The 24,798-nt window shown below is 43.3% G+C and overlaps 1 protein-coding gene across 1 annotated transcript in view; it reads left to right on the top strand.

Moving 5' to 3' along the window:
- The window catches only part of LOC119442749 (glycine--tRNA ligase), a 35,557-nt gene extending 12,309 nt beyond the window's left edge, over positions 1-23,248 (top strand). The window contains exons 5-17 of the mRNA XM_049662362.1: positions 290-378; positions 1,615-1,691; positions 3,818-3,963; positions 4,414-4,563; positions 5,466-5,628; positions 5,734-5,898; positions 9,886-9,994; positions 12,619-12,763; positions 14,235-14,320; positions 18,059-18,168; positions 19,814-19,907; positions 20,906-21,093; positions 22,026-23,248. Of these exons, the coding sequence (XP_049518319.1) occupies positions 290-378; positions 1,615-1,691; positions 3,818-3,963; positions 4,414-4,563; positions 5,466-5,628; positions 5,734-5,898; positions 9,886-9,994; positions 12,619-12,763; positions 14,235-14,320; positions 18,059-18,168; positions 19,814-19,907; positions 20,906-21,093; positions 22,026-22,136 (1,633 nt within the window). The 3' untranslated portion in view covers positions 22,137-23,248. The remainder of the gene's footprint in view (positions 1-289; positions 379-1,614; positions 1,692-3,817; positions 3,964-4,413; positions 4,564-5,465; positions 5,629-5,733; positions 5,899-9,885; positions 9,995-12,618; positions 12,764-14,234; positions 14,321-18,058; positions 18,169-19,813; positions 19,908-20,905; positions 21,094-22,025) is intronic.
- The last annotated feature ends 1,550 nt before the right edge of the window (positions 23,249-24,798 follow it).

Below are 24,798 nucleotides of genomic sequence, written 5' to 3'. Positions count from 1 at the left end.
CAAGTGCTTACTAGCAAGATAGTACTATACACCAGGAATACCGTGGGAATTTGTGAAGTTGTCCATAATGCTGAAACTTCAAAACTTCGAATTTATGAAATTCACAATTTAACAAAGTTTTTCACTGTAAATAACACTTCGTTATAGTATCGAGGTTTGACTGTATCATTGAAAAATTCTTTTACTGCCATGATGCATCAGCTGGAATTAAAAAGTAACTTACAGCAGACCTGAACCGGTTGCATAGTGTGTTACAGACTCTGTAATTGGTCCCATTCCTATCAAACAGGGCTTCAGGGCATGTGGAACGCTTCGCAGACTTGATGGTCAAGGATCTCAAGAATGGTGAATGCTTCAGGCTCGACCACCTTATCAAAGGTATGTTCTCCTCTTCCTTCTTTGCGTTAAAATATTTCAATCTTTAGTTGTGTTAAAACTGCAAACTTTCATGTCTGTGTTTCTTGCCACATGTTCAAGATGGTGTGGTGTCTCTTTTTTGTGAGTTTTCTTGACAAAATAGGATTTGTTCAGTCGTCATCTTGCACCCTACAGTGACAGTTGCTTGCTTGGTGAAACTAACACCATGTCAGATGAACTGCATTGCACTCAAGCATTAAAGATGCTAAGCCTTTCATTGTGCTGAAGCCAAACTTATGGGTCATTTTATTTCTGTTTTTTTTTTTTTTTTTTAAGTAAAGTGCAATCCCTTTGAGTCATACAAGTGTTATAAGATATGCACCGACATGCCGCGGATAATCTAGTGTTCCACGATTACTACCATGGACATTCCTGTTTCAGTATGTTTTGCATGATTGTAAGGTTAGCTTTTCTGCATTGCACACTGTCTAACTTGAGTGTTCCCAAAATGGGTTTTGCGAACAGCATTTTAGGGTTATGTTCAAGACAGCAGCAGCAGGCAGCAGCAGTGGAAAAGTTGTAGGAAGAGGCAAAGAAAGCTCTTTAATATGGCAACTTTTGTCTGTTCCACTCTTTGTTTGTGCCGGGACTCTGTTTATGGCACGCTGTAACTAGAACGACAGCCGCATTGCCTGCGTGCACTGTATTGTAGAGCGTGGAGCAGTGTGGGAAAAAACATCAAGTTGGGTGTTATTGTACTATCGTGAGTTCCCTGGTCAAGCACAATGGATGCTTCACATGTAGTGCATGTATGACGAAGATGCTTGTAGTTGCAATCACAGTGTGGAGACATAAGGATAACAGAATAAGTGAGAGCGGCTCACAATTACCCATTCCCTTGTGGATGGGCGGAGCTTGGTCAGGAGGTGTGCACATGCGTGGAAACCTTGACACGACATAGCGAAGCTATGTTCCTATTGGTTGTTTTTCCCAATTGCAGTAAAGCCCTTCAATTTATCTGTTTCCGGCAACTTCAGAAAATAGTAGTGCTACGTTATACTGTGTAAGCAGTGTTACTGCAGAAGTCTGAGCTTGCAGCTGATTGCTTTGTAAAAGATTCGAGTGACGACTGCTCATCCATGTTAGATTAAATTTTTCTTGATCATGCAATAAGTGCACTGTTTTTGCAATATCATTATTTTTGCTCATGGTCATTTGCATCATATAAATTTTATCCATGCTGCTGACCTGGAACAGCTCACCTGGAGAAGCTGTGCGCTGATAAGAAGACGACAGCTGAACAGAAGGCAGAGTATGAAGACATTGTGGTCAAGGTGTGCTGTGCTTTCTCATTCATTGCATTTTGAGAAGAATGATAGTTCAGTAGGTGTGCACTTCGGATTAGTTTTGTATGATCCCTGAAGAGTGGAATCATTCGTGACACCAGGCAAAGGTCAAGTTGTGCTTGTGTATCTCTGTCGTTCTTATTATTATTTAATTTCACAATCTGGTTGGTCTACATTATGCAGTGGATTGAAACGCCGCAGTGTAAAATCCTTTAGCAACTAACATAGCAAAACTTGACGCTCATGGCAGCTCTGTCAGTAAGAACTGAATATTTCCTGGCTTTTTCACCTTCTCTGTGCTAGCTGCAAGTTCAGAGTCTAAAAATATAGATTCATTCACTGTATACGTCACAAAAAGGTCTGTAAGAATTGAAAGGCAAGCTTGTTTTTAAAGGCACCGTGAACCACCCCTCGGGCTTTGGTGAAGTAACATAGTCCGCGGGTAGCATACACTGCTGTGAAGATCTCAGCCAAGTTGTGCCGTCGTACGCTGTGCATGGTGCTCGAAAGCGGAGCGCGAAATCGCCTTTCTCTCAAATGCTCTCGTTTAAACAGAAGCCATGATCCTCACTCATTTCCGTGTGCTTTATTTCTTAATAAAGTACATTCTTGTACGCGACTGCTATTGGTCGCTGCGGTCGGCTACACCGCGGCCGCCGCGGAGTGCCGCCATGAGTCCACTGGCTAAGCGCACTGCGGCTCACTGTGGACAACCGCGTTTGGCTTGCGCTTTGCGTGTCGTAGGCATAAAAATCGGAAGTCGTGGTGCCTACAGTAACATCCAAAATGAAATTTGAACTGCGCGCCATGGTAACATTTCGAAGGCGGAGCCTCCGTTGTGGCTGTAGCCTTCGCAGTGCAAGGCATTGAAGAAGGAACAGGAGCACAGCGGAGGCCTTGTTAAATATCGAATAACTCCACTTCTGCTGACCACATTGAAGTACTTTTGCGCCATAGTATTTCTGAAATAGCCTATTTTCACTTCAAATGCCTTTCTCCACTTTGATAAAAAGCCGGCAGATCCCATGCCCTGTGGGAATCGATGTTATGCGACGCAGTGTGCCTACCAAGTTAACGAAACGACCATGAGAGCACCAAGACGTAGGCGGCTCTTTCATGACCTACATGACACGCATGTCACGACATTCATGTCACGAGTCCTCAGGAGTCCCTTTAGCTACACCTAAGAAACCTTAGTTAATTTGCTGATTCATTCTCATGACTATGACTTCTATCAGCATCCTGTAGTGTTTCCTTCACTTAGTACTCACGTCCAAACCCATTTCAGTGTTTTTCAGTGTTAATGATTTTTTCGCTGAGTCATAGACATTTTTTTTCTGTCATGCTCATGACTGACTTCTACCATCATCCTTTGGTGTTTCCTTCACTTGTACCGACGTCCGAACCCATCCCAGTGGTTTTTGAGTGTTAACCTTTTTTCGCTGAGTCATTGTCATTTTGCTCAGTCATGCTCATGACTACGACTTCTACCAGCATCCTTTAGTGTTTGCTTCCCTTAGTACCCACGCCCGAACCCATTTCAGTGGTTTTTGAGTGTTGAACTTTTTTGCTGGGTGATTGTCATGACCTACATGACATGCATGTCATGACATTTTTGTCATGACCTATCACTTATGTTCGTCATACACTCCTGTCATAATATATCAATTTTGGTACCTACCAAGTTAGCGAAACGACCATAAGAGCACCAAAATGTAGGTGGCTGTTTCATCACCTAAATGACATGCATGTCATGATATTCATGTCATGACATATCATTTATATTCGTCATATACTCTTGTCATAGTATGCCAATTTTGGTACCTACCAAGTTAACAAAACGACCATGAGAGCACAACGTCGTAGGCGGCTAGATAGATAAATAGATACGGTCAAAGTAGCAAATGTTCACCAAGAAATGCTTCGCATTTAAAAGTGATTCAGGGACCCTTTTAAGGTTACTAAGGACTCAATAAATTGAGCAACTTTCTCTCAACGTTACCAACACTGAGTCACATATTTAGTTACTGATTAGATTCTGTCATTGGGGGTGCATTGCGTTAAAAGGTTGTATTCTTGTCCAATAAAGTTGTGTGTGTTTGTCTTCATTGCAGCTGGACGGCATGACTAAAGATGAGATGAATGCTGTCCTGCGGCGTTTTGCGATCAAGTCACCCATCACGGGAAATGAACTGACTGATGCCATCGAGTTCAATCTCATGTTCTCTACATGCATTGGCCCCTCGGGGCTTGTTAAAGGGTGTGTACCACCTTGGTTGCAAATTGCTACACTTCTTGTTTACATTGTGCCGGGACCCATTTCGCATAGGCAATGCATCTTCAATAATGGAAGTTCTGCTTTCCTGTTACAACAGAAGTTTAGAGCTCTTTGCTTCCTGTCCTGAGCTCACTAAAGATAATTGATGCTTTTTTTATCAAAAGCACTGTATCAGCTTCTTTCCTTCTGAATTGCTCAGAACCCTATGCTCATAATGAAACAGCTTGTGTGTGGCTAGGTTCACATTTGAACACATGACTGTTGTAAAGTGTCAAGGAAACATCCTGACCATCGCATCTACATTCTTTTTCTTTCTGTTTACGCAAATATCATGCTGCTACTTACTGCCAGTAAGCAGAAGCCCTGCTGCCTTTTGTTGCATGAGCCTCAACAGTTTGCAGTCATGCAGTAATCATTCTGTGCACTATCCAGGTACCTTCGACCCGAGACAGCGCAAGGCATCTTCGTGAACTTCAAGCGTCTACTTGAGTTCAATCAGGGTCGGCTACCCTTTGCTGCTGCTCAAATTGGCAACGCTTTCCGTAATGAGATCTCACCGCGGTCGGGACTTATTCGAGTCCGGTGAGTCCACCTTAAAAATATCGTATCGGCAACACTGGAGATCAGTGGATGAGATTTCTTAGTTCAACGGACATAACATCTGAGCCATTCCCTGATGGCAGATATCAAGGGAACAGTCCCATGTTAAATGTCACCATGCACACTCTGCTGACAAGATAATATAGACGTTTGTTCAGTTTTGTGCCACATGCAGGTTCGTGTTGTTACGGCAGGGCTTGGGAAAAGAACAAACATGGTGCTTGCTCACTAGAATTGACAAGTGATAATGTGCAGCGACCTTATTTCATAGGTGTCGTCACTGAGGCTCGATAATCAATCTGGTTGATAGTCAGCTTTTATTTGGCTAGTGCTTGCACAGCGACTTTGCTTCATGAAAAACCTTAAGGCTTAGTGGCTTTGGTGCATTTTTATTTGCATGTGAATGTGGGAACACACCTCTCAACATCACTGAATAGTTGGTTGAATAGTTGGCTGTTTAGTGGCCATTGATTCCCTGTTGTCTTCACCTTGTATGCATGTGCATTGTCTGAGCTGTGGACAATGCGGCCAGGCTCATTTACCCAGAGAGTCCAAGTTTCATTGGCATATCTTGCACCTTCCAGAAGTCTATTGATTTAGCTGTTGAGAAATAAAGAGCAACGTGTTGGACTAACTACACGGACGAATGCCAGCAAACAAATGCCAGCAGTTTTGATAGGCCAGATCTTTCTGTAGTAATACAACACGCAAAAGCAAACACGCATTTATTTAGCAAACAGCAGCAATAACGATTTGGGCAGGCTGATGTGACTCTCCCTGAAAAAATCACTCTATCTAGTAGCTAGTATGTAGGCTTTTAGGGTTGAACAGTACAGTAGAACTCGGTCAAGCTTTTGAAAATGCCACTTCTCCCTTCTCTCCAGTGAGTTCACCATGGCTGAGATTGAGCACTTTGTGGACCCCTCTAACAAGGCACACCCAAAATTTGCGTCTGTGAAGAATCTGGAGATGGTGCTCTACTCAGCCTGCAACCAGATGGATGGGCAGCCTGCACAGAAGATCACGATTGGACATGCAGTCGAGAAGGTATGAGAACAGGCATGGGGAGCTGGCCATGTCGTCGTGATTGTTTCCTTTGTGTCTGTCCTTTTAGTGGCAGTTATGTTTTACCCAAGTCATGTTTGCGCATAGGGTCTGGTGGCCAACGAGACCCTGGGCTACTTCCTAGCCCGCATTCAGCTATTCCTGGAGCGTGTGGGTGTCGACCCTGCAAGGCTACGGTTCCGGCAACACATGAGCAACGAAATGGCCCACTATGCCTGCGACTGTTGGGATGCAGAGTGCAAGACTTCCTATGTGAGTGCTAATTTCTTCCTCCTTCACTCTCTCTTATTTCTTGGTGTGAACTGATGCAACTGAAGCTCTGCTTGACCAGTCTCGTTTCTCTGTGCACGGCATTGAGAGCAGCCTTTGTTTAATTTCGTTGATGTTGGGAGGAGATAAATGCAGTGAAGACCATTTTGGGGCGTCCTTTTCTCTGGATGTTAGCAATGTTCGACAGCACTTTTCGAGAACTTGCTTTTGCAACTGCCATACAAATGCTGGTCTTTCTTTACCCTTGCTAAACGCTAGGTGACTCTAGACAGGTGAATAAATAGCAACTGTGGGGGGTAATAAAAGTGCACTATATCACCTTTTCGATAGACATAACGGGTTGTTCAAAGATGGTCCATCTTGAAAGTTCAGCTTATAAGAAGTGCATTGAATGTCGTGGTCATCATCAGCTGATGCATAGAAGACACAGCCTTCTCCCAGTGATCTCCACTTGTCTTGGATTAACCGGCACCGTCTCGCTCCTGCAAAAGTTCAGATTTCGTCGCTCCACCTAATTCTCTGCCACCATCAACTGCATTTTCAATTCCCTTAGCGCCCATTCTTTAACTTTGAGACCACTGGTTATTTGTAGGCTTGTGCAAATATTCGGTATTCTTTAACATTCGATTGAATATTGTGATATTCATTATTCACTTCTGACCAAATTTCAGTATTTTGAATTTTCATAATGTTTGGAACAAACAAATATAGACTTATGAATGTGCTTTCGGTAAGCAAGTTGTTTTGCTGTTTACATGGCTCATAGCTAACACAAACCAAAGACATCTAATTCAGCTACTCTCGCCTACAGATTTTTCACACCTGCTCAATTATTTGAACATCCCTGCAGCAGTGCCACTTAAACTATTGAACTACTGCACAGTATAACAGCAACCAAAATTTCGCATGCTGTACAGCACCTTGCTTGATTTTTTGGACTTGATCCGCACACACAATGTCTCGTAACTGGCGGCCATAAAGACAGTTTGTACCATTCAGATTGTCCCTCATATATATGCTTTCACTGATGAGATGGTTTCTCAGCTTGCTGAGAGCTGTATGGCCACTGCAAATACATCTGCATCAGCTGGGCATCAAACCGTAACTTTGGCTGCTGTTGCATGGTGAAGGTGTGCTGGTTAAGCCAAACTGCCAAGGCAGTGCGACTGTAATAAACTTCGCGCCTGGCGAGCGGGGTGGGCAGGTGGCAAACTGTCATGAGAAGTTTGCCACTATGCTGACGTGTTCACATTGTTGCAATACAACAGAGGCTTAAGAGACCTGGCACGAAAGAAGACGAATACGGGCATCTGGGCTTGGGATGAGCTGGTTTACATCTTGGTCTCTGGCTGCATTGCTCTTGTAAATAGATTGTAATTCGTTTCTTTGTTTGTGTCTCTCCGCACGCAACATTTTGGGGGAAGTTTGCAATCTCTATTCTTGCCAGGGAGCTCTGCTGCCAATCATGCCTCCAATCACCAACCAATCATGCCTCCCGAAAATGAGACCCCATCAGTGTCGGCTATGACTCGTGAGACTGTTCCAGTCTTGACTCTTTCCCAGGCTCACGACCCTGGTCTATTTTCCAGCTTGGATGGCACTGACGTCGAAGCGTGGATCAACCTTTATGAATGTGTCGGCACTAATAACAAGTGGGATCCAATGATGACGCTCGCTAACCTTAGCGGCACCCCACGTGTGTGCTCCTAAACCCACGAAAACGAATTAACAAACTGGGACATTTTCAAAAAAGAACTTTGCAAACTGTTTAACTATCTCTTCGGGCACACGGTCACTGCAAACAAGGCCCTTGCGACCTGTGTTCAGAGCCCCACAGAGCCCTACGTCTCATACATCGAAGACATCCTGGTTCTTTGCCGCAAATCTGACAACACGATGTCTGAAACAGACAAAGTGGCGCACGTATTAAAAGGTATCATAGACGACGCCTTCAATTTGCTGGTTTTTGGGGACATATCTGCTATCGACGCCATCATCAAAGAATGCTGCTGCTTCAAGCTAAGAGCCGACTTATCGCGCCCCACATTGTGCCGCTGCCAAATACCACTGCTGCGTCAACTTGTGAGGACCATCCCCACCAGCCAATCCCATGTCACCACGTAACTCGCCTCTTTCACCCCGAGCTCGAGGCCGCCTATATGCCATCTTTCTCACCGATGCCTGCCGTTCCATCACCAGCAACGATTGCTATGATCACGGCTGTTGTCAGACAGGAATTTGAAAACGGGGGTCTCAACTCTGTGTGCTCATCGACCCATGTTCCCAGCGTGCAGCACTTTTCTCGTGGCCTACCTCGTCCCTGACTCCTCCTACCATCCACAAACCAATGGCCTGACTTAACGATTGAACCAGACTTACAGATTTGCTTGTAAAATATGTCTCAAGCGATCAGCACAATTGGGACCTCGCTCTACCTTACATTACCTTCGCCTATAATTCTAGCCTTGACACTGCCGGCTATTCCCCGTGCTACCATCGATTACGACCTCGACAAGTGAATATGCCCGTGATGCCATCGCTCACGCTGACCGTGCTCGACAACTTGCACGCACTTGCCTCTTAGTGTCACAAGAGAACCAGAAGCGTCGCTATGACCTCTGTCACCATGAAGTGCGCTTTTAGCTGGGTGCCCTTGTGCTGCTTTGGTTGTCTTCCCATCGAGTAGGCCTTTACGAGAAACTCCTGTCTTGTTATTAAGACCCATATTGCGTGGTTCGCCAAGTCACTGATGTCACCTATAAGATCGTTCCAGCCAGCCTCGCAACATCCTCCACCCTGACAACCAGTTACATCGTTTGCGTCGCCAGGCTCAAGCCCTACAGCTTTCCACTTGCCGCAGATATTCAATGGCACCGGGATGCCGCTTTTGCTGCCGGGGGTTGCATTGCAATACAACAGACCCTTGAGAGACCTGGAGCAAAGAAAAACAAACACGGGCATCGGGGCTCGGCACAAGCTGTTTTTCAATTTGGTCTCTGGCTGCACTGCTCTTATGCATCGTATTAGTTCCTTTGTCTCCGCACGTAACAATATGAATGGATCATCGATGACCAGCCCTGAGCTCGCGCACGCAGGCTAGACTGAGGGGTTGTAGATGCAGCATTCGAGTCTGCAGGTGACCAGTCAACAAATACAGCAAGCATCCCTACCAAGTTCGTCTGTGCACTCACTGAATGGAATAGTTTAGGCTTACGTGCTGGCAGAAAGCACAGAGTCGAATTTGCATAACACAGCCCAAACTGCTGGAATCAGCAGCCACATGTGCACAACACTTCATCGCGACGATGCATGACATGCATCGAGATGTGCAAAGGTGAACGTGACGCACTTCTGTAGCCTTGACCATCACAAAACTTCAGACTGAGCTACAACTTTAAAAATTTTGTTTAATTATTTTTCTGTACTGTATGGGACATCATGGATTCCATAGGATTTTCTCGTATTTGGTTTGCTTTAGTGCGGGTGAAGCCCTGGAAGCTTGCTAGGCAATTTAGAACGTAGCCTAGTCCTTCCTCACTGCTAAACAATTAAGTAGATCCCAGTTAGCTGGCTCTTAATTTATGATGTCACAGCTAGCTGGTCTGAGAACCTTAGGGCTTCTTTTTCATTTTACAGTCATTTCTGGCTCATTTTTACGTCTTTCCTAGCTATTTTACTATTGACGAACCGTAATTTAAAAATACAACTTAATATTCCTCTTGAGTGCTTTTAAATAATATTCAATAAATTGCGTAAACTCGTACATGAAAATTCAGTCAGAAGAAAAACATGAGTTGAAAATTTTGCTGTGGAACTTTAAACCTTGCTGAACCATAGAATTTTGTGTCCTGTTCTAGACTACATTCTTTGACATAATGTGCCTGTGCGAGCATGTACAATTAAGGTGTCAACTGTCTTTTCTTGCATTTTGCTACACACGTATTATCTTTTTTATGCCTTTCTGCTCAGGGCTGGGTCGAGTGTGTGGGCTGTGCAGACCGTTCCTGCTATGACTTGAGCCAACACACCAAGGCCACAGGTGTGCGTCTCGTGGCCGAAAAACCACTGCCACAGCCAATATCCTTTTACGTTCTCTTGGTAGCACGGCTGTGTTTAATATGTAGTGTGATGTCTGAAACAGCAAAATCCTTATAATGCACAGCTTACACTGCACCCTTACAGCAAGTTTCATATGACCAAAATGCTTTTGAAGTAAAATATAATTGCATTTTTCTCAAGCAGCAGCTGTCTCCATCACAAGAAGATTCACTCACAAACATATTTTTAGCTCCTTAGGATATGTAGATATTTCTTCATGGTTTTGTGTTCTTTAGCTTAGGCTCTCTGATTTGAATGTCATTTTGTGCATTGACAACTGTGTCTTATCTTTTTAGCTTTGGTGTCCTGTTAATGTGCAATGATGGAAAGCTTTATGCACATTGAGTGAGAAGACAGGGCCTTCAGGCTCCAAGGCCCATTTCACGTACCCATGCTCTTCAATTAAAGCATCAACCAGTTCATAGCTTTTTATTTTCTAACTTTGATGCAATGTAGCTTCCCTTTAGGGTTGTAGACATGTTCTTCCTTCATGAAAATATGATTATCACATGTGCCTGGTATCAAATCAACATAATCAAAATAAAGTTCTCAATAAAGCGATCAAGTGCGTGTGAGGGTGAGAGGTATGGGGGCGGGGCGGGGTTGGAGGGAGCGGGGGTTGGAGATAGTGTTGTCCCACTGTGGGCAACACTATCAGCCGCGGAGGTGGAGTGGACATGAAAGCATGGCTGGCTTCACCGTGTACCGTAGTTGTGGAGATATTGTCGACACAGCATGAAACCGTATCTTTTGTCGGTGACTCTCACATTCCACAAAATTATAATTTTTTTTTTTTCATTTTCATTCAAGTTTGCTTTTTCTAATTGCCCAATAATAGACCTTTCCCGGCCTACATCACGACGAGTCCGTCGTGTGATCTTCCAATACATGCGGGAGTGTTTGGTGAACCAGAGGCACCACACACACACATTGACTCGTGCTTCACAGCTCCATGTATCGCGTGTGGGTGCTGGCACTTGCACCGTGACAAATGGCAGCTGTCAGATGCCGACAGCATCTGCAGAGCTCACTTGCATTTTTCTAAAAAAATCGAACTAAGTGATTGCTGCCTTGGCAGTGTCCTGCTGCTTTCATGCTGAATGATATTATAATTTAGAGCACTAACTCGGGAGGCAACTGCCGGGACAAATGCGATCACATTCACACTTACACGATGAAAACAGCACATGACATATAGACAGCTCTCTAATTAGCATATTGTGTTAGATTAGTCTGAAATACATGAGCAGTAATTTGCTGCTGTAGCGAATAAGAACTTAAAGCTAATTCCGCATAGCTTCATGCCGCTGTGACACACAGGCACTTTCAATCGCAGCCGAGCCAGATCTGGATAGAGTGCTGCTACAGGGGGCATGACCGCAATTTTGCTTGATCCAGATTCATTCAATCATGATCAAGCTTCTGGATCGTAATCGTAGATAGCAATTGTCTGCTCCCTGAATTCGCATTGAGCTCAATCAAATGTCTGCACATGTCTGTCCATGCAAAAGCTGTATACCTTAAGCGAAGCAGCACTATTTCATTGCTCCTGGAGTGTATGATCCAGGCGTGTTCACGAGATAAACATATATGCCGCCGAATCGCATGTTCGACCAACAGTCTGTCTCACTTTTCCAGCTGTCTATCAGGAAATCATCAGGGCACCACTCGCCGCAGGCGAACAACTTCTCGACGTACCGCTGACAGGCAGCTTCTGGCAGAGAACTCACATACTCAGACAATTTACCTGCAGTAGATGTCATGGTAGCCATGGAGCGGGAGAAATGTTTTGCCTACCAGCTCTGCACTAACAAGCCGACATTGCTGCTCTCGTTGGCTTCATTACTAACAGTTCGTTTACCAATGAGTGGAACATAAGTAAAATGGTTCCAGTCTATATGTATGGCAACCGCTCCGATCATTCGAGGGCTCGTCAAGTTTCTTTAACATGCAGCGATGCGTCTTGCACTTTGCTTTGCATGTGACTCGTGGCGTCATGCTGTTTACGAAAGAGAGAGATCCATTTGCAAAATTTTGCGGCCGCTTCCGTGCAAGAAATATTCGTTGACGACTGTACTTATTTGCTTAAAAGATCGAATTTCAGTATATAACGAAATTTTGATATAGCGAAGCAAATTACTGAATTTACTGACTTCGTTATGTCGAGGTTTAACTGTCATTACAATATCACTCTTTTGTAGGCTACTTTGTGTCCTCTCACTGGAGTAAGGTGCAGCTTTTGTGCAGCTTTTTAAGGCTCTGCATTCACACAGTCTTTCAAATATTTTGAAGGTATTAGAGATCGCAGGGAGAGGCCTTCGTCCTGCAGTGGACATAAATATAGGCTGATGATGATGGTTGAGGTGATCAAAACGATCAGTAAAATTGACTCACGAGGACAACTTAGCTTCGGATTTTAATTCAGGATGTATTCTGGAGACAATAAGTGTGCGTAAAAATACGGGTGGCATTGTGTTCCTCGCAGCCAGAAAGAAGCCTTTCTTCCTGCAACATTTCTGTTTGCCAAGTTACAACAGTGAGGTCAAAGTACGAATCTCCTTGCACTTTATGGTTTTCCTTGATTTACAATGTGGTGTCAGCACAAGACAGTAGACGTGGTGGAAGCCCTTCCTAACAAGGCAGCCGTCGGCAAGCAGTTCAAGAAGGAAGCCAAGCCAGTTTCGGATGCTATAGCAGCACTTGCACCCGAGCAGGTTGACCTTCTGGAGAAGGATCTGAATGAGAAAGGGTGAGCATCAGATGATTATTGCAGTTTGCAGACCTTAGCATGTGTTGTCTTCTGGCGCTATGTGCACTGTGGTAGTTTTAATTTTCAGGTATTGGGGATGCTTACCTAATCTGTGTACTAGTTAGCATTACTGTTTTAGTGGAATACCAGGATAGTAGGTCGGGAACAGCAGTGGTGACTTCTGGTGACACCTGGATACACTGTGCTCAACTAAACCTTGGTGGCCTCTATTTTGGGGCTGTCCGTTCTTGATACATATTAGTGCAGTTAACCGTTTGAGTGGGGGAGGAAGTAGAGGCAGTGGCAGGACAGATACTATCATGCTGAAATCACAATATGTGGTTGGTCTAAGCTCTCTGTGAACACTGGCGAAATCATACTTGAAACATTGGTCATTAAGGCTTTTTTATTTGGCATTATATTGCTACAAGCGTGCTGTATTTGGTCGTTCAAACAAGGCGCGCGGGCGCCATGACTCTAGCAAAGAGGAGGAAGAACGAATTGGGCTTGCGCTGTGAATCCAACAGGTCAACACTGCAACCACTGCTGTAAATATAATCTGTAAATAGTTTCTCGTTTAATTGACTTGCCCTTCGCGTAACATTGTGGTGGAGGTGCGGGGTATTTCCATCGGAAGCCATGGCTGAGAAGACGACGGTGCGGCTGCTTCGGAGCTCTGTAGCGAGGACGGGGAATATTCCACCTTCCACCTTAACTTTATACATACAATTAGCACAATTAAAAGACAAGACACTCGGTAATAGTTAGATTAAGCTGCATGTTAAGCAACCCCGGGTGGCTAAAATTAACCTTGGGCTCTCCACTACAGCATCTCTCAAAGCTGCAGGGTTGGTTTAAAATGTTAAATCTCATTTAACTCTTCACTTTGCATGTTGTGGGGGCCCCTTGCTCAAATTCGCTCGGCATACAGTTGATTGCAGTGCTACATACATGATGCCCGATTTTGTTGTATTGTAAAGGCTTTGTTTAAAGATTTAAAAAAGTCAGCCATTCATCAAAGCCCATAACAGTTTTTAATACTAAATAATCAATTTTTCCATAACCTGTTCTAAATCTGTAACGTGGCACTTTTCAATGCTATGTGCTTGCTAAGTGCTTCTATGTGCTTGTCAAAGTCCTTATAAGACAGAGATTCAGAGGAAGATGGAAACTTGAAGTAATCAACGGGTTAAACTATGATGATGATGATGATGAAAATGATAAAGGCAGCAACAACCAATGCAGAATACTCATTCATTCCTGATTCACTTAATTGCTTTATCAACATGGCTTTTGTTTTGTATTATCCTGTAATTACATGGGGCTCGTAGGCTTGAACCTACATTTTGACAAGGGGACATGTTTTGTCAGGGCTCCAGCCTAGACATACCTCGTTAGCCACTCATGTTTACTGCAAAGCCCTCATGTTACTTGAGAACATTGTTGTGATGGTTGTTGGCTTGCCATGCAGGGAGTCTGAAGTGGCAGTGGGTGACTCAAAGGCAACGGTCACAAAGGACATGGTTCAAGTGAAGCGTTACCAGAAGACCGTGCATGGTGCGTGCATTGCTGGCTACCTTATATAAGTTATGGTCACTTCTTTCCCTTGAGATGTACTCGCTTGGTTCATCAAGCTGTTCATGCATGATAAAGTTTAGAATATGTGGGGACTCATGGTACTTGCTAGTGACTTTATCCCGGGGCTGAGTTGTAAATAATGCGGGTACGTTCTGGTGCTGAACGTACAACCCGTTTTCAGCTTTCTTGCTTCAGCTAAAACTAGCAATTTTACTATGAAGGACATGTGAAAGTGTGCTATGAAAGCTGGCATCACTTGTAAGACTGAAAGAAGCTACCGTATCAACGGGAGTCTGTCACCATTCACAGTTATTGCTGCCAATTCTAGTGCATCTTTAGTTGCAACTTGCCTACAATTTTCATGGCCAGAAATAAAAAAGTAAGGAATGCTTTGAGCTTAACACCAGGGGTGAAACTGCTGTGCCATTCTTTGCGCCATACATGGCTCATTGTGCCAAAAGTAATACAGTAGAACCTATTTGATACGGTCCTGTTTCATACGATTTCCCTGTGCCAACATTCGCAATCGAGAACACAACAAATAACTCAATACAGTTATGCTTCTTTTATGCCGGTTCATACGTTCCTGGTAGACACAATCATCGGCACCAACATTCAGTATATCACCAAACTGTGGTCGTATAATACATTTTCGGGCCACTAGATCTCATGGTAACACGAAAATGTGCGAGGCACACGCTGTAGAGAACAGCAGGTGCCTCCAACTGCAGCTTCCCTGCAGTACTCAGCCGCCTGTGTCACGTGAAAATTCCGCACACACTTGGTTTCTTATTCCAGTACCAGCAAAGCTCCTAGCGGGTTGGGTCGTCGCATGTCACCATTCACAGCTATTGCCGCCAACCCATTGTAATAAGCATCTTCCCCTATCTGTCTCACAGTACATGTGATGTAGTGCCATTGGAAGCGCACTGCACACTTTTAATAGGCAATAACCCAAATGCACCACTGTTACCTGCTGCAGGCAGTGCGAAGTGAGCGTCATGTTTCTCTCTGGCGACATCGTGGCATCGTATTCCGGGGTTGCCCACCAGCTGGCTTGCGCAAGCCGTCACGTGCTGCGGAACGATTTGGAGATGTTTTAGCTCGTTCTGTCAAATTTATGTGATGTCAGTTCATTCGAGGTCGTTGAAGAATCACTGTGTAACCTTCCGATGCAGCAGTAGCTACATGTATGCGAAAATATCTTTGGACTGTGCCAACTTGCGACGCGTGTGCTCGTTTGCGAGTGTTGTCAACTATTTTGGCTGTATCAGTTTTTATTCAACAAAGAGCAGCGGCGTTTGTAAATTGCCAGCGTGAATGGGAAAACCTTCTCACTATCTGACCGCTTGGCGTAAAAACTAAAACATAAGGGTGCTCATGTACAGCCAACTATAATGCAACCCCAAAACACATCTAAGTGCCATCGGTATATAATATTTGCGTCAGCCACCAACATTGTTCTCATGCATTTCAAGTCTAGTAGACCTGAATTCACTGTGCTATGTCTAGTTAGCCTCCTGCATGGCGTGGACGGCGTTGCTCAACACAGTCATCACTGCAGCTGGTAAACCAGCATGATACAGATAACGTTTGTTTTTCCGTCTTGCCTTTTGGCCCTGTAAAACAGCAAGATCCAAAGGGGAATCTAACAACTATTTGTGAGGATGAAATTTCCGTCAAACAGTCTAATGCGTCATAGAGCACGAGACAAGCAAAACCGAACAAAGAAAGAAATCACTTTTCGTCCTCTTTTTTCAAAACAAAGAACAGATTGGCTAACGTCGCAATAACACCTCACATCGTCATACCGCAAGCTTGGGCCATGTGCTATAAAGCACAACCAGATCTGTAACCCAGCATCTACCACTGTTTCGGAAGCTCACGCAGTCTTCAGCCACTCTGCTGCTCGACCACTCGACAAGTGTGATTCAAATTGCATTTTATCTGTCATTAGTAACCAAACTGTTTTAGTCGTGTGCGGAAACGTTGACCAACAAACGCAGTAATCGCACACTGTATCTACAGGTAACAATTGGAACTCTTGCCAAAGTAAGCAGCCTAACTTATTCCGCAGCAGAACAGTACCCATGTTGTTAGGATCGTCTGATGTTTCCTAACTAGTACGAGTACTCATTGCTGCTAAACCACAGCTTAGATTTACAGTGACAATACTGCAGGAAGGTCACATTCATAAAAATAATTTGCAGAAATACACAACTGATCTCCAAGGCTGATTGTAGGCTCAAACACGTGCGAGCACATTGCACAGGGTGCTCCATCCACCTCAACGCCAGCAGAAACTCTGGCAATGCAGACTTAAATCACTTCAGTACGTCTCACAGAACCATTTCCCACTTAGGAGACGCTACGTCACACTAAATAGACAGCCGCACGAGCTGCTGTCACAATTGGCCGCCAAGCGTATGCTTGGCATACAACACGGAGCGCTCTCCCCAAGCCAGCATGCCAACTTCCCATAGATGGCGCCACTGCCTACACAATATGGTGGCACCAATGAAAAAAGTCTATTAAGTCTGGTGTTATAATGAATCTGACTTCTACATTATCCACAGCTTTCATGATGGCTCAGTATGCTCAAGTTATAGCCACGCCAGCCTTCTTGGATTGACAAAGTCAAAACACAACAACGCAGAAGGAAAAAAAAAAAAAGAAAAAAAAATAACCTTGGGCCTCCTCGATGTTGCACTACATGTGGCAAATGCAAAGCTGGTTGGTCACTATTTGCAAATAGTTGTAAGCGGGAATTCAATGGAAGACAGTTATCCACCATATTGTAAAACCAGTGACCATGGCCATTGGTGGTGCAGTCTTGGCTTCATACAGTACTGGCATGCGTGCCAATATTATGTCATTCTTCCTTTTTCTACAAAAGAAGGTTGTTTATAAAATTGAGTGAATATTGGGTGTTCTGTAGTGAATAGTGGCAGTTGAGGGCCAGTCTCAATTTCTTCAGACATACACAAGGCACTTGAGGTTGTTTGCACATTTAGCAAAGATAAATTAAGTGGGGGAGCATAATAATAGCTCACATCTATCGTGAATTTGGAACACCGAGGCACACATCAGAGCAAACCTTTAAGGGACACTAGAGAGAAAAATAATTTGAGCTGTACGTATTAGTAGAGTGCCCTTCTACAATACTAAAAAGCCATCTTACCATTAAAGGAGGCTTGATAAGCTGGAAAAGAACCAAAAAATGAAAGACTGGAAGCGACTCCACTTTCAAGATGCGCACCGGCTTGCCTTGACATCATGAATTTTGATGGAGCTGCTCACGCCTAGTTCATTTCTTTTCAGTAAAGATGGACTGCATTATATACAAAAATAACTGAAGAATGAACTTGGCAAAATGTGAGAACTTTTTCTGCGGCACAATGAACCAAATAGGGGAAATACTTTGAAATCTGTGATGTCACATGACATACCAGTGTTGGGATATTGATGGAAATTCAAAAAAAGGAAACTTCCAGCTTCATTTTCTCTTCTGATAATCAGCCTATTACTGCAAAAATGTCATTTTGAAAGAATACTTCATCTGTCCAAACTCCTTAGTCTCCCTTCAGAATATGTGTGAATATGCTTTGGAAAAGAATATATATATATGTATGCTACTTTATGTGTTAGGTATGGAAGTGTCTGAACTTTAGGAAGTTGCAATGTCTTGGTGTGAGCACGTCTTTTTCTCTTTTGCAGTGGACGAATTGGTACCTGGTGTGATTGAGCCATCGTTTGGTATTGGGAGAATCATGTATGCTGTCTTTGAGCACAGTTTCAGAGTCCGCGAAGGAGATGAGCAAAGGACGGTGAGTTGACCTATGACACTGTCTTGTCAGTAGAATGGGCAACTTGCTAATTTCCGTTTGTTTGCAAAGGGTTTTTCAAATTTCCTATCGGTCAGTGTTAGCAGCAGCTGAAGGTAGCATGCCGTATTGCTGCCTGTGTCTGAGACTCAAATTGTAATTGTGCCTCCAAAGAGCTCTTCTGGATAATTTTACCTGTTAGTTGTATTTGAGGCTTTTCTTTTATTTTCTTTTTTAATGCCTCACCATAATTTTTTGTTAGTTGTATTATAACATCTGCCACATTTAGAAGGAGAATGTTGTTAATAAGGACGTGAGTGAAGCAGTTTACATGCTTTATTGTGCATTGTTGCAGCACACATTTGCAGTCGATGTTCATTTGAGTGTAGCTATGAAAATTAGTTATATGTGCCTGAAACTTGCTCAGTTTTGTGGCATTTGCCTAGACTTCTTGAATGACAAACACAGAAGTAGCATTTAGCGAAATGTTTTTGCAGCTTCACTTTAATTGCCAATGCCATAACTTGTTCACAGACTGCTTGCATGTATACAGTAGACCTGCCAATTCGACTCTGGGCAATTCAATTTTTTTGATAATTTGATCCCTACCGAAGTCCCCGCCAGCGCCCATACATTTCTATGAGCCCAAAGTGCCCCTATTTCGATCTCAAAATTGGCTTTCGCAGGATCATTCGAAATTGATTGGTCAGCTTCGCCACAATAGAGCCATGCTATTTATTGCGGTGAAGCATACCAAGGCCACTGTCATGGGACATAGTGCGCGTACGCACCGTCTCTGTTCCCAATGCGAGCACCTAGACGCCTAATAAGCATAATGGCAGCTATTCAGAGCTATTTCTGACGTTACTGTGGCGATTTGAGTCCTCATTTCGCCCGTCGTGCATGTCTTGTGTATGAGACCGATAATGGGGCCTAGTACGCGTTCCTAAATTACACGCACCGTGCACCGAGAAGCAGAGGAAAACCATCTGTGTTTTGGGAAAGCTAGCAAAAAGTGTGGCAGTAAGATAACAAAAACTCAATGTCGAGGGGACGTTAAGTGCCAACAAAAGAGCTGCAGTCTGTGTAAAGCTCTGAAGGCCTGCCAGCAAACATATCAGACATCTCAGTGCTCGTTCTGTGACCGGAAACGACGCATGTGCGTGGGCGACTTAAGGAATGCATGCTATGTCCCGTAACGGTAGCACTTTTTCCGGCTTTGTATGATTCACCTTACCACATGGCTCTATTGTGTCGAAGCTAAATTTAAAGGCAAATACTGCTAAGTGAATCAATGCCGTGTTTCAGTGTTATTTCTGTCTTTTGTTTTTATTCGACCCGCCAGATAATTCAATCAGTTTCGTTGGTCCAGTCAGGAAGTTGACTGTAACACACACTCCATAGGACCTGAAGTGCTTTTTGTTTCATTTTCGATATTTATTCTTCGTGATAAACATTATGGGGAGGGCTGTTCATTATGTAAGGCACATAGAACGTTGGGACATATCTTTATTCATCGTCTTTTTATTTGAGCTCTACCATCCTCAAAGCAGGGGCTGTGCCTAGGTTTAGGGGTTGCTTAATTACGACTGTTAATTATGCCATTGCAAGTGCACTTTGTGATAGCTTCATTCGTATTGCCTTGTAGTACTTCTCCCTGCCTGCTGCGGTTGCACCACTCAAGTGTTCCGTACTGCCACTGAGTAACAATCCAGACTTTACCAAGTTTGTACAGCAGATCTGTAAGTTTTCTATTCTATTTTATTCTGCTCATATTGTGGAGCGCCACTTGTCACTGTGTGGGGACATTCAGCTGCTGAGCAAAAGGCCACAGGTTTGATTCCTGGACACAGTGGTCTCATTTTGATGAAGGTGTATGCAAAAATGCCCATGTATTGAGATTTTGATGGACTCCAGGGGGTTCAGATTCCAGATTCCAGGGGGTTCAGATTGATTCAGATTTCCAGGGGGCTCAGGTTATTTTGGGATCTCCACTCTACATTCCTCATAGCACCTTTGCATCTTTGGAATTCCAAGTGCTGTCCATCAGTCATAACACTTCAGGGAAGGTGCTTGTTTGCTCATAAGTCTGAAAAAGCACCACGAAAGAAGAATGGGAACCGAGGGGCTCGATTTTATTAGTCATAACCACATAAAGCCAACAGACAACGAAGCCAACAAAAAAGCACCAGTGCTTTTATTTCTATGACGGCTATGATTTCTATGAGCTTTAGCTTTGAGCAAACTGTGATTTTCCTATTCAAATACTATGTGTAAAATGGAGATATGCTTTCATGAGACAACCACTGGACTGATTTGAATGAAATGTGTTGCATTTAAGAAGTAAAGCTATATTATATTGACTGTAGAAAACTGAATGTGGTTCTGATACTTTTTACAAAAATTGCTGAAGAATTGTAAGTGTAAAAAACATTTAAGCCCAAAGTTTACAAATCCTTAGCCCTGCCCCAAAAACAGATATTGCAGTTCTGTAAACTGCATCTCGTGGGCATCTGAAGTGGATAAATTTGGTAGTACATGCATGAATTTGCAGTTTATGTGGAATCGTTGCAATGCTTGCGAGGGTCTTGCGAAAGTCCCGCTCACAAATTAGTGGTACACTTGAGAGCTGTGTATAATACATCAACTTTGTCCGCTTTAGATGTCTTAATAGGCATAGCATTGTGATATATGATTGTTTATTACAGAGTTAAAGAGTTGCTCCTATTCTTCCATGCAGCGTCTGCACTGACGCAGCATGATGTGGCCCACAAGGTTGACGATAGCAGTGGATCCATAGGTCGTCGCTATGCCCGCACTGATGAAGTTGCAGTCCCTTATGGCATCACAGTGGACTTTGACACTTTGCGGGAGCCACACACAGCCACCCTGCGTGAACGAGACACCATGCTGCAAGTCCGGTGCCCTGTAAGTTGGCCAAGCAATATATTGATCACTATATAGCTTGATGGGCCACTTGGTGTATTTAAATTCTGAATCTGAGAACACTGATAAAGTTTGTGCAGACAAACTAATACACAGTAGATGCTGCCTCCAATTGAGTAAACGATAGATCCTTTATGCGTCTCATCATTAAGTAGTATGGCAAGGAAAATAAAAAGCCAGTACTCTGCTAACTATGCCACCAGCTCATCTGCACTATCATGCACTTTAAAGGGTCACTAATGCTCATGAGATACATGTTGCATGTCGGTGTACGAAGAATTCAGACAGTAAAGGGGAACTGTAAGGCAGTAATAACTTGTCGCTAAATTAATTCATTGTTAGAAAGACATTGATGGTGACAAGAAAAAGTAGGATCACTAGATATAAGAGAAGATAGTGACAGTGGCTGGAAATGAGGCATTTTATGCTTACCTTTATTTGTGGCTTGATATCAGTAGTCATGATTTTTTTATTTAATTTTTTTCAAATCAAGGTGGCCTAAAGTGTTTAGTATTCTGTAGTTATTTCTTTTCTTAAATAATTCTTTATCCTGAAACACTAAGTAGATTAGTGGTTTCTTGTCGAGGTAACACTTTGTATCAAGAGCCAAACCAAAGCCATGTTCCACAATAGCAGTTGTCATACTTCTCTAAATGGGATATAACTAGGAAGCATTCAGGATGAGAGCTAAGTAGAAATTGTCCTAGCTGCCATCGTTTAAACTGTTAAAATGTAGTAGCAGTTTTGCTAATAACCCAAGCAAGAAGCTGTAGCTAAACATAGCATCAGGCAAAACACACACTATGATATTCGCATCTATATATGCATAGCAGTTAGGAAGTAGGCTCGTTTTAGGCAGCCAGTGACACCCGAGCCGCGGGTGTATACTAATCTGCATTTGGTTCATTATGCAGATTGAAGACCTTGCTCCCTTGGTGCATGACCTCGTACGTGGAAAGGTCACCTGGGACCACGTTTGCTCTGTCTACCCAAAGTTCGAGCAGCAGGAAGTGACCAAGGCATAATTATGACGGGAATAGGCTTTCTGTGTAATGGCTGTGTGAGCCCTGCCCACTAGGCTCTTTACTCATCGCTATCACACAGTGCACAAAGTGCTTTCAAGAGGCTGCATCTTTTGGGGTCTTCCACTGGTGTTTTATTTGTACTGCAGACTTGACTATAGGGTGGAGGACGTTGCATCATCGTGTTTTCATACGCAGGAGTATCATGGGTCACATAACTGTCTGTGGCCATGGCTACATCTAATGTTGTCAGGTACTATAAAGTAGTGTTACGTGACATGTGCTTCTGTCATCCTCCTCTGGTGTCACAGTGGTCTTTGTCTTTCTTTCTCTTTTTCATTTATTCCTCTTGCAAGTGTGAAGGCATCCAGATGCATGGTGGTTGCCCAATCCACCAGTAAAAATTGTCTATTTGGCTCAAGCAATGTCTGAAGACCACTGCAAATAAAAAAAAAAAAGTCAGTACAGAGTGAGTATAATATAGGGCAGTGAACAAATTTCAACTGCTTGCAAGCTTGAATTAGATAAATGATCACAAGCACCATTGGTTGACTACTTTCCTCTTTTTTGCAAGTTGTTCCCCTCTCAATTCCAGTAAAACATCTACAAGGAGCTATTATTGTGTCGACTATTTCTTTATTTACATGTCTCAAATTGAACTTTTGACTATGACGCTCAAGGAAAACAGTAAACTGTTTCTTCAAATCAGCACACTTGGCGTTTGCAAGTCATACAGAAGAGGTTAGATGGCTACACTTCAAGGGTCAACATTGCAAAGCTCTTTGTCTCTTAAGTGCTGTTTACCATTGGCCGATCACCATTGCTAATAATTTGTCCATCATTGCCAGAATGTTCTTGTGAATATAGGCCCAAAAGGGGCATTCTTTGAAGTACATAGCAGGCAGCATTAGTGAAGGACTCGGGCTAGTTGTAGCAGGAAGCGTTGTGCATACTTATTGAAGTGGATGACAGCACAAACACAAATTCATTTGGCATGCATGGCACTTATTGAAATGAAGTCAGCTTTTGAAATAATTGAGATTTAGAAGCAAGCGGAACCAGAATTTTGAGCTTGGCTGTCTACTTTCTTTTGTTTAATAAATTGTGAAAACTGACACACTTGTTCCTGCATTCAGTGTTACGAGTTAATTGAATCGCTCCTGTGTGCCAAATCCCCTTTCTAGAGCTAAAAACACCCGAGCTCAATGCCACTAATGCCTACTTTCTTATCCTTATTCATTGATAAATGAAGACAAAACTTTTTTACATGCAAATTTACGTTATTATCTTGAACTACAGCTGAGCAGAGTTTAACCACAGAATTTCCAAACACCATTCCATATCTAGAACTAGTTCACCTTTAGGCCGTGGGGAGTACATTCATATAATAATAATAATAATAATGCAACGTTGTTCGAGGTGAAACTTAAATAGCATATTCATTAATTAGTCATTTGTTTTCAGAACTATCCACAAATGAAATTTAAATCCAGCTTTTCCAAAATGCTACTGTATAAGCTTTGCATTTAGTTTCCCATGCTTGAATCAGCATTTTGAGATATCAAGCTCGGCCTATGAAAAAATTATATGTTGGGCTTTCTGAGGTTAATTCCTTGCATGTTTTCCTCTATAGCTGCAATGGGTTGCATTCTAGTGTTGCTATGTGTGTGCATGCTTGTGCACATGCACGCATAATTTTGCAACTACAAGTGAAAAGCACAGATTGCTATAGTGAAGTGCCATAGCTTCGAGGGCAGATGTGGGTCGAAAAATTGAATTTTAGTTTTGAAAATTAATTTTTTGGATACCGATTCCAAAATTATGCTTCAGCATTCAATTTATCGTGCATTAACAAATCGAGCGTTTCTCAAACTTCTGACTGTGAAAAATTATGCTAACAGTAGCATAGTAGCTTCGATTATTCATTCATGCTCAACTGATGAGGCTCCTAACCACAAGTATTGTCCACAGGGTGAGTGTTCGTGAACAACAGAGAGAGAGAGAAATAGAAGAGAGGAAAGGCAGGGAGGTTAACAAGACGCACGTCCGGTTTGCTACCCTGCACTGGGGAAAGGGAGTGTAGGGATGAAAAGAGAGAGAAAGGAAATAGAGAGAGCACAGTTTCGCGCACATTTGACACTTCGCACGAAGTCTACAGACGGTCACTAAGACCTGTCGACTTGAGGTAGTGCAACAAGGCTTTCGTGGTTTTCTGTGCCATGGACGCATACGGCCAATGTCCAAGGATCTTCATTTCCGAAAATGGTCGAGAATCCAGCCGGTTCAATGCTGTCCGGAGAGCTTCACGCTCGACGTCGAACTGGGGACAGAGACATAAGACATGTTCAATTGTTTCTCTGGTTCCACAAGAGTCGCACATGGGCGTATCCCCCATTCCAATGCGGAACAAGTAGGCCTTTGTAAATGCCACCCCCAGCCAGAGGCGGCACAATACTGTCGCCTCAGAGTGGGAAATGTTTGATGGCATTTGAAGCTTCAAGGATGAACAAGTGAGCACTAACCCTGGCTGAGTCTGCACCAGCTCTTTATAGCACTATTTTAGACTGTTTTGTAACGCTGACTCTTCTCGACCTGGTATAAAGTTAAATCATACACAAAAGTCCCTGCTTTTTCGACTTCTAGGGGGAACAGAAAAATAATTGGA

Source organism: Dermacentor silvarum, chromosome 2, assembly GCF_013339745.2.
Source record: "Dermacentor silvarum isolate Dsil-2018 chromosome 2, BIME_Dsil_1.4, whole genome shotgun sequence".
Lineage (NCBI taxonomy): Eukaryota > Metazoa > Arthropoda > Arachnida > Ixodida > Ixodidae > Dermacentor > Dermacentor silvarum.
The sequence above is the reverse complement of the archived record's forward strand: the minus strand, read 5'-3'. Positions and strand labels throughout refer to the sequence as shown.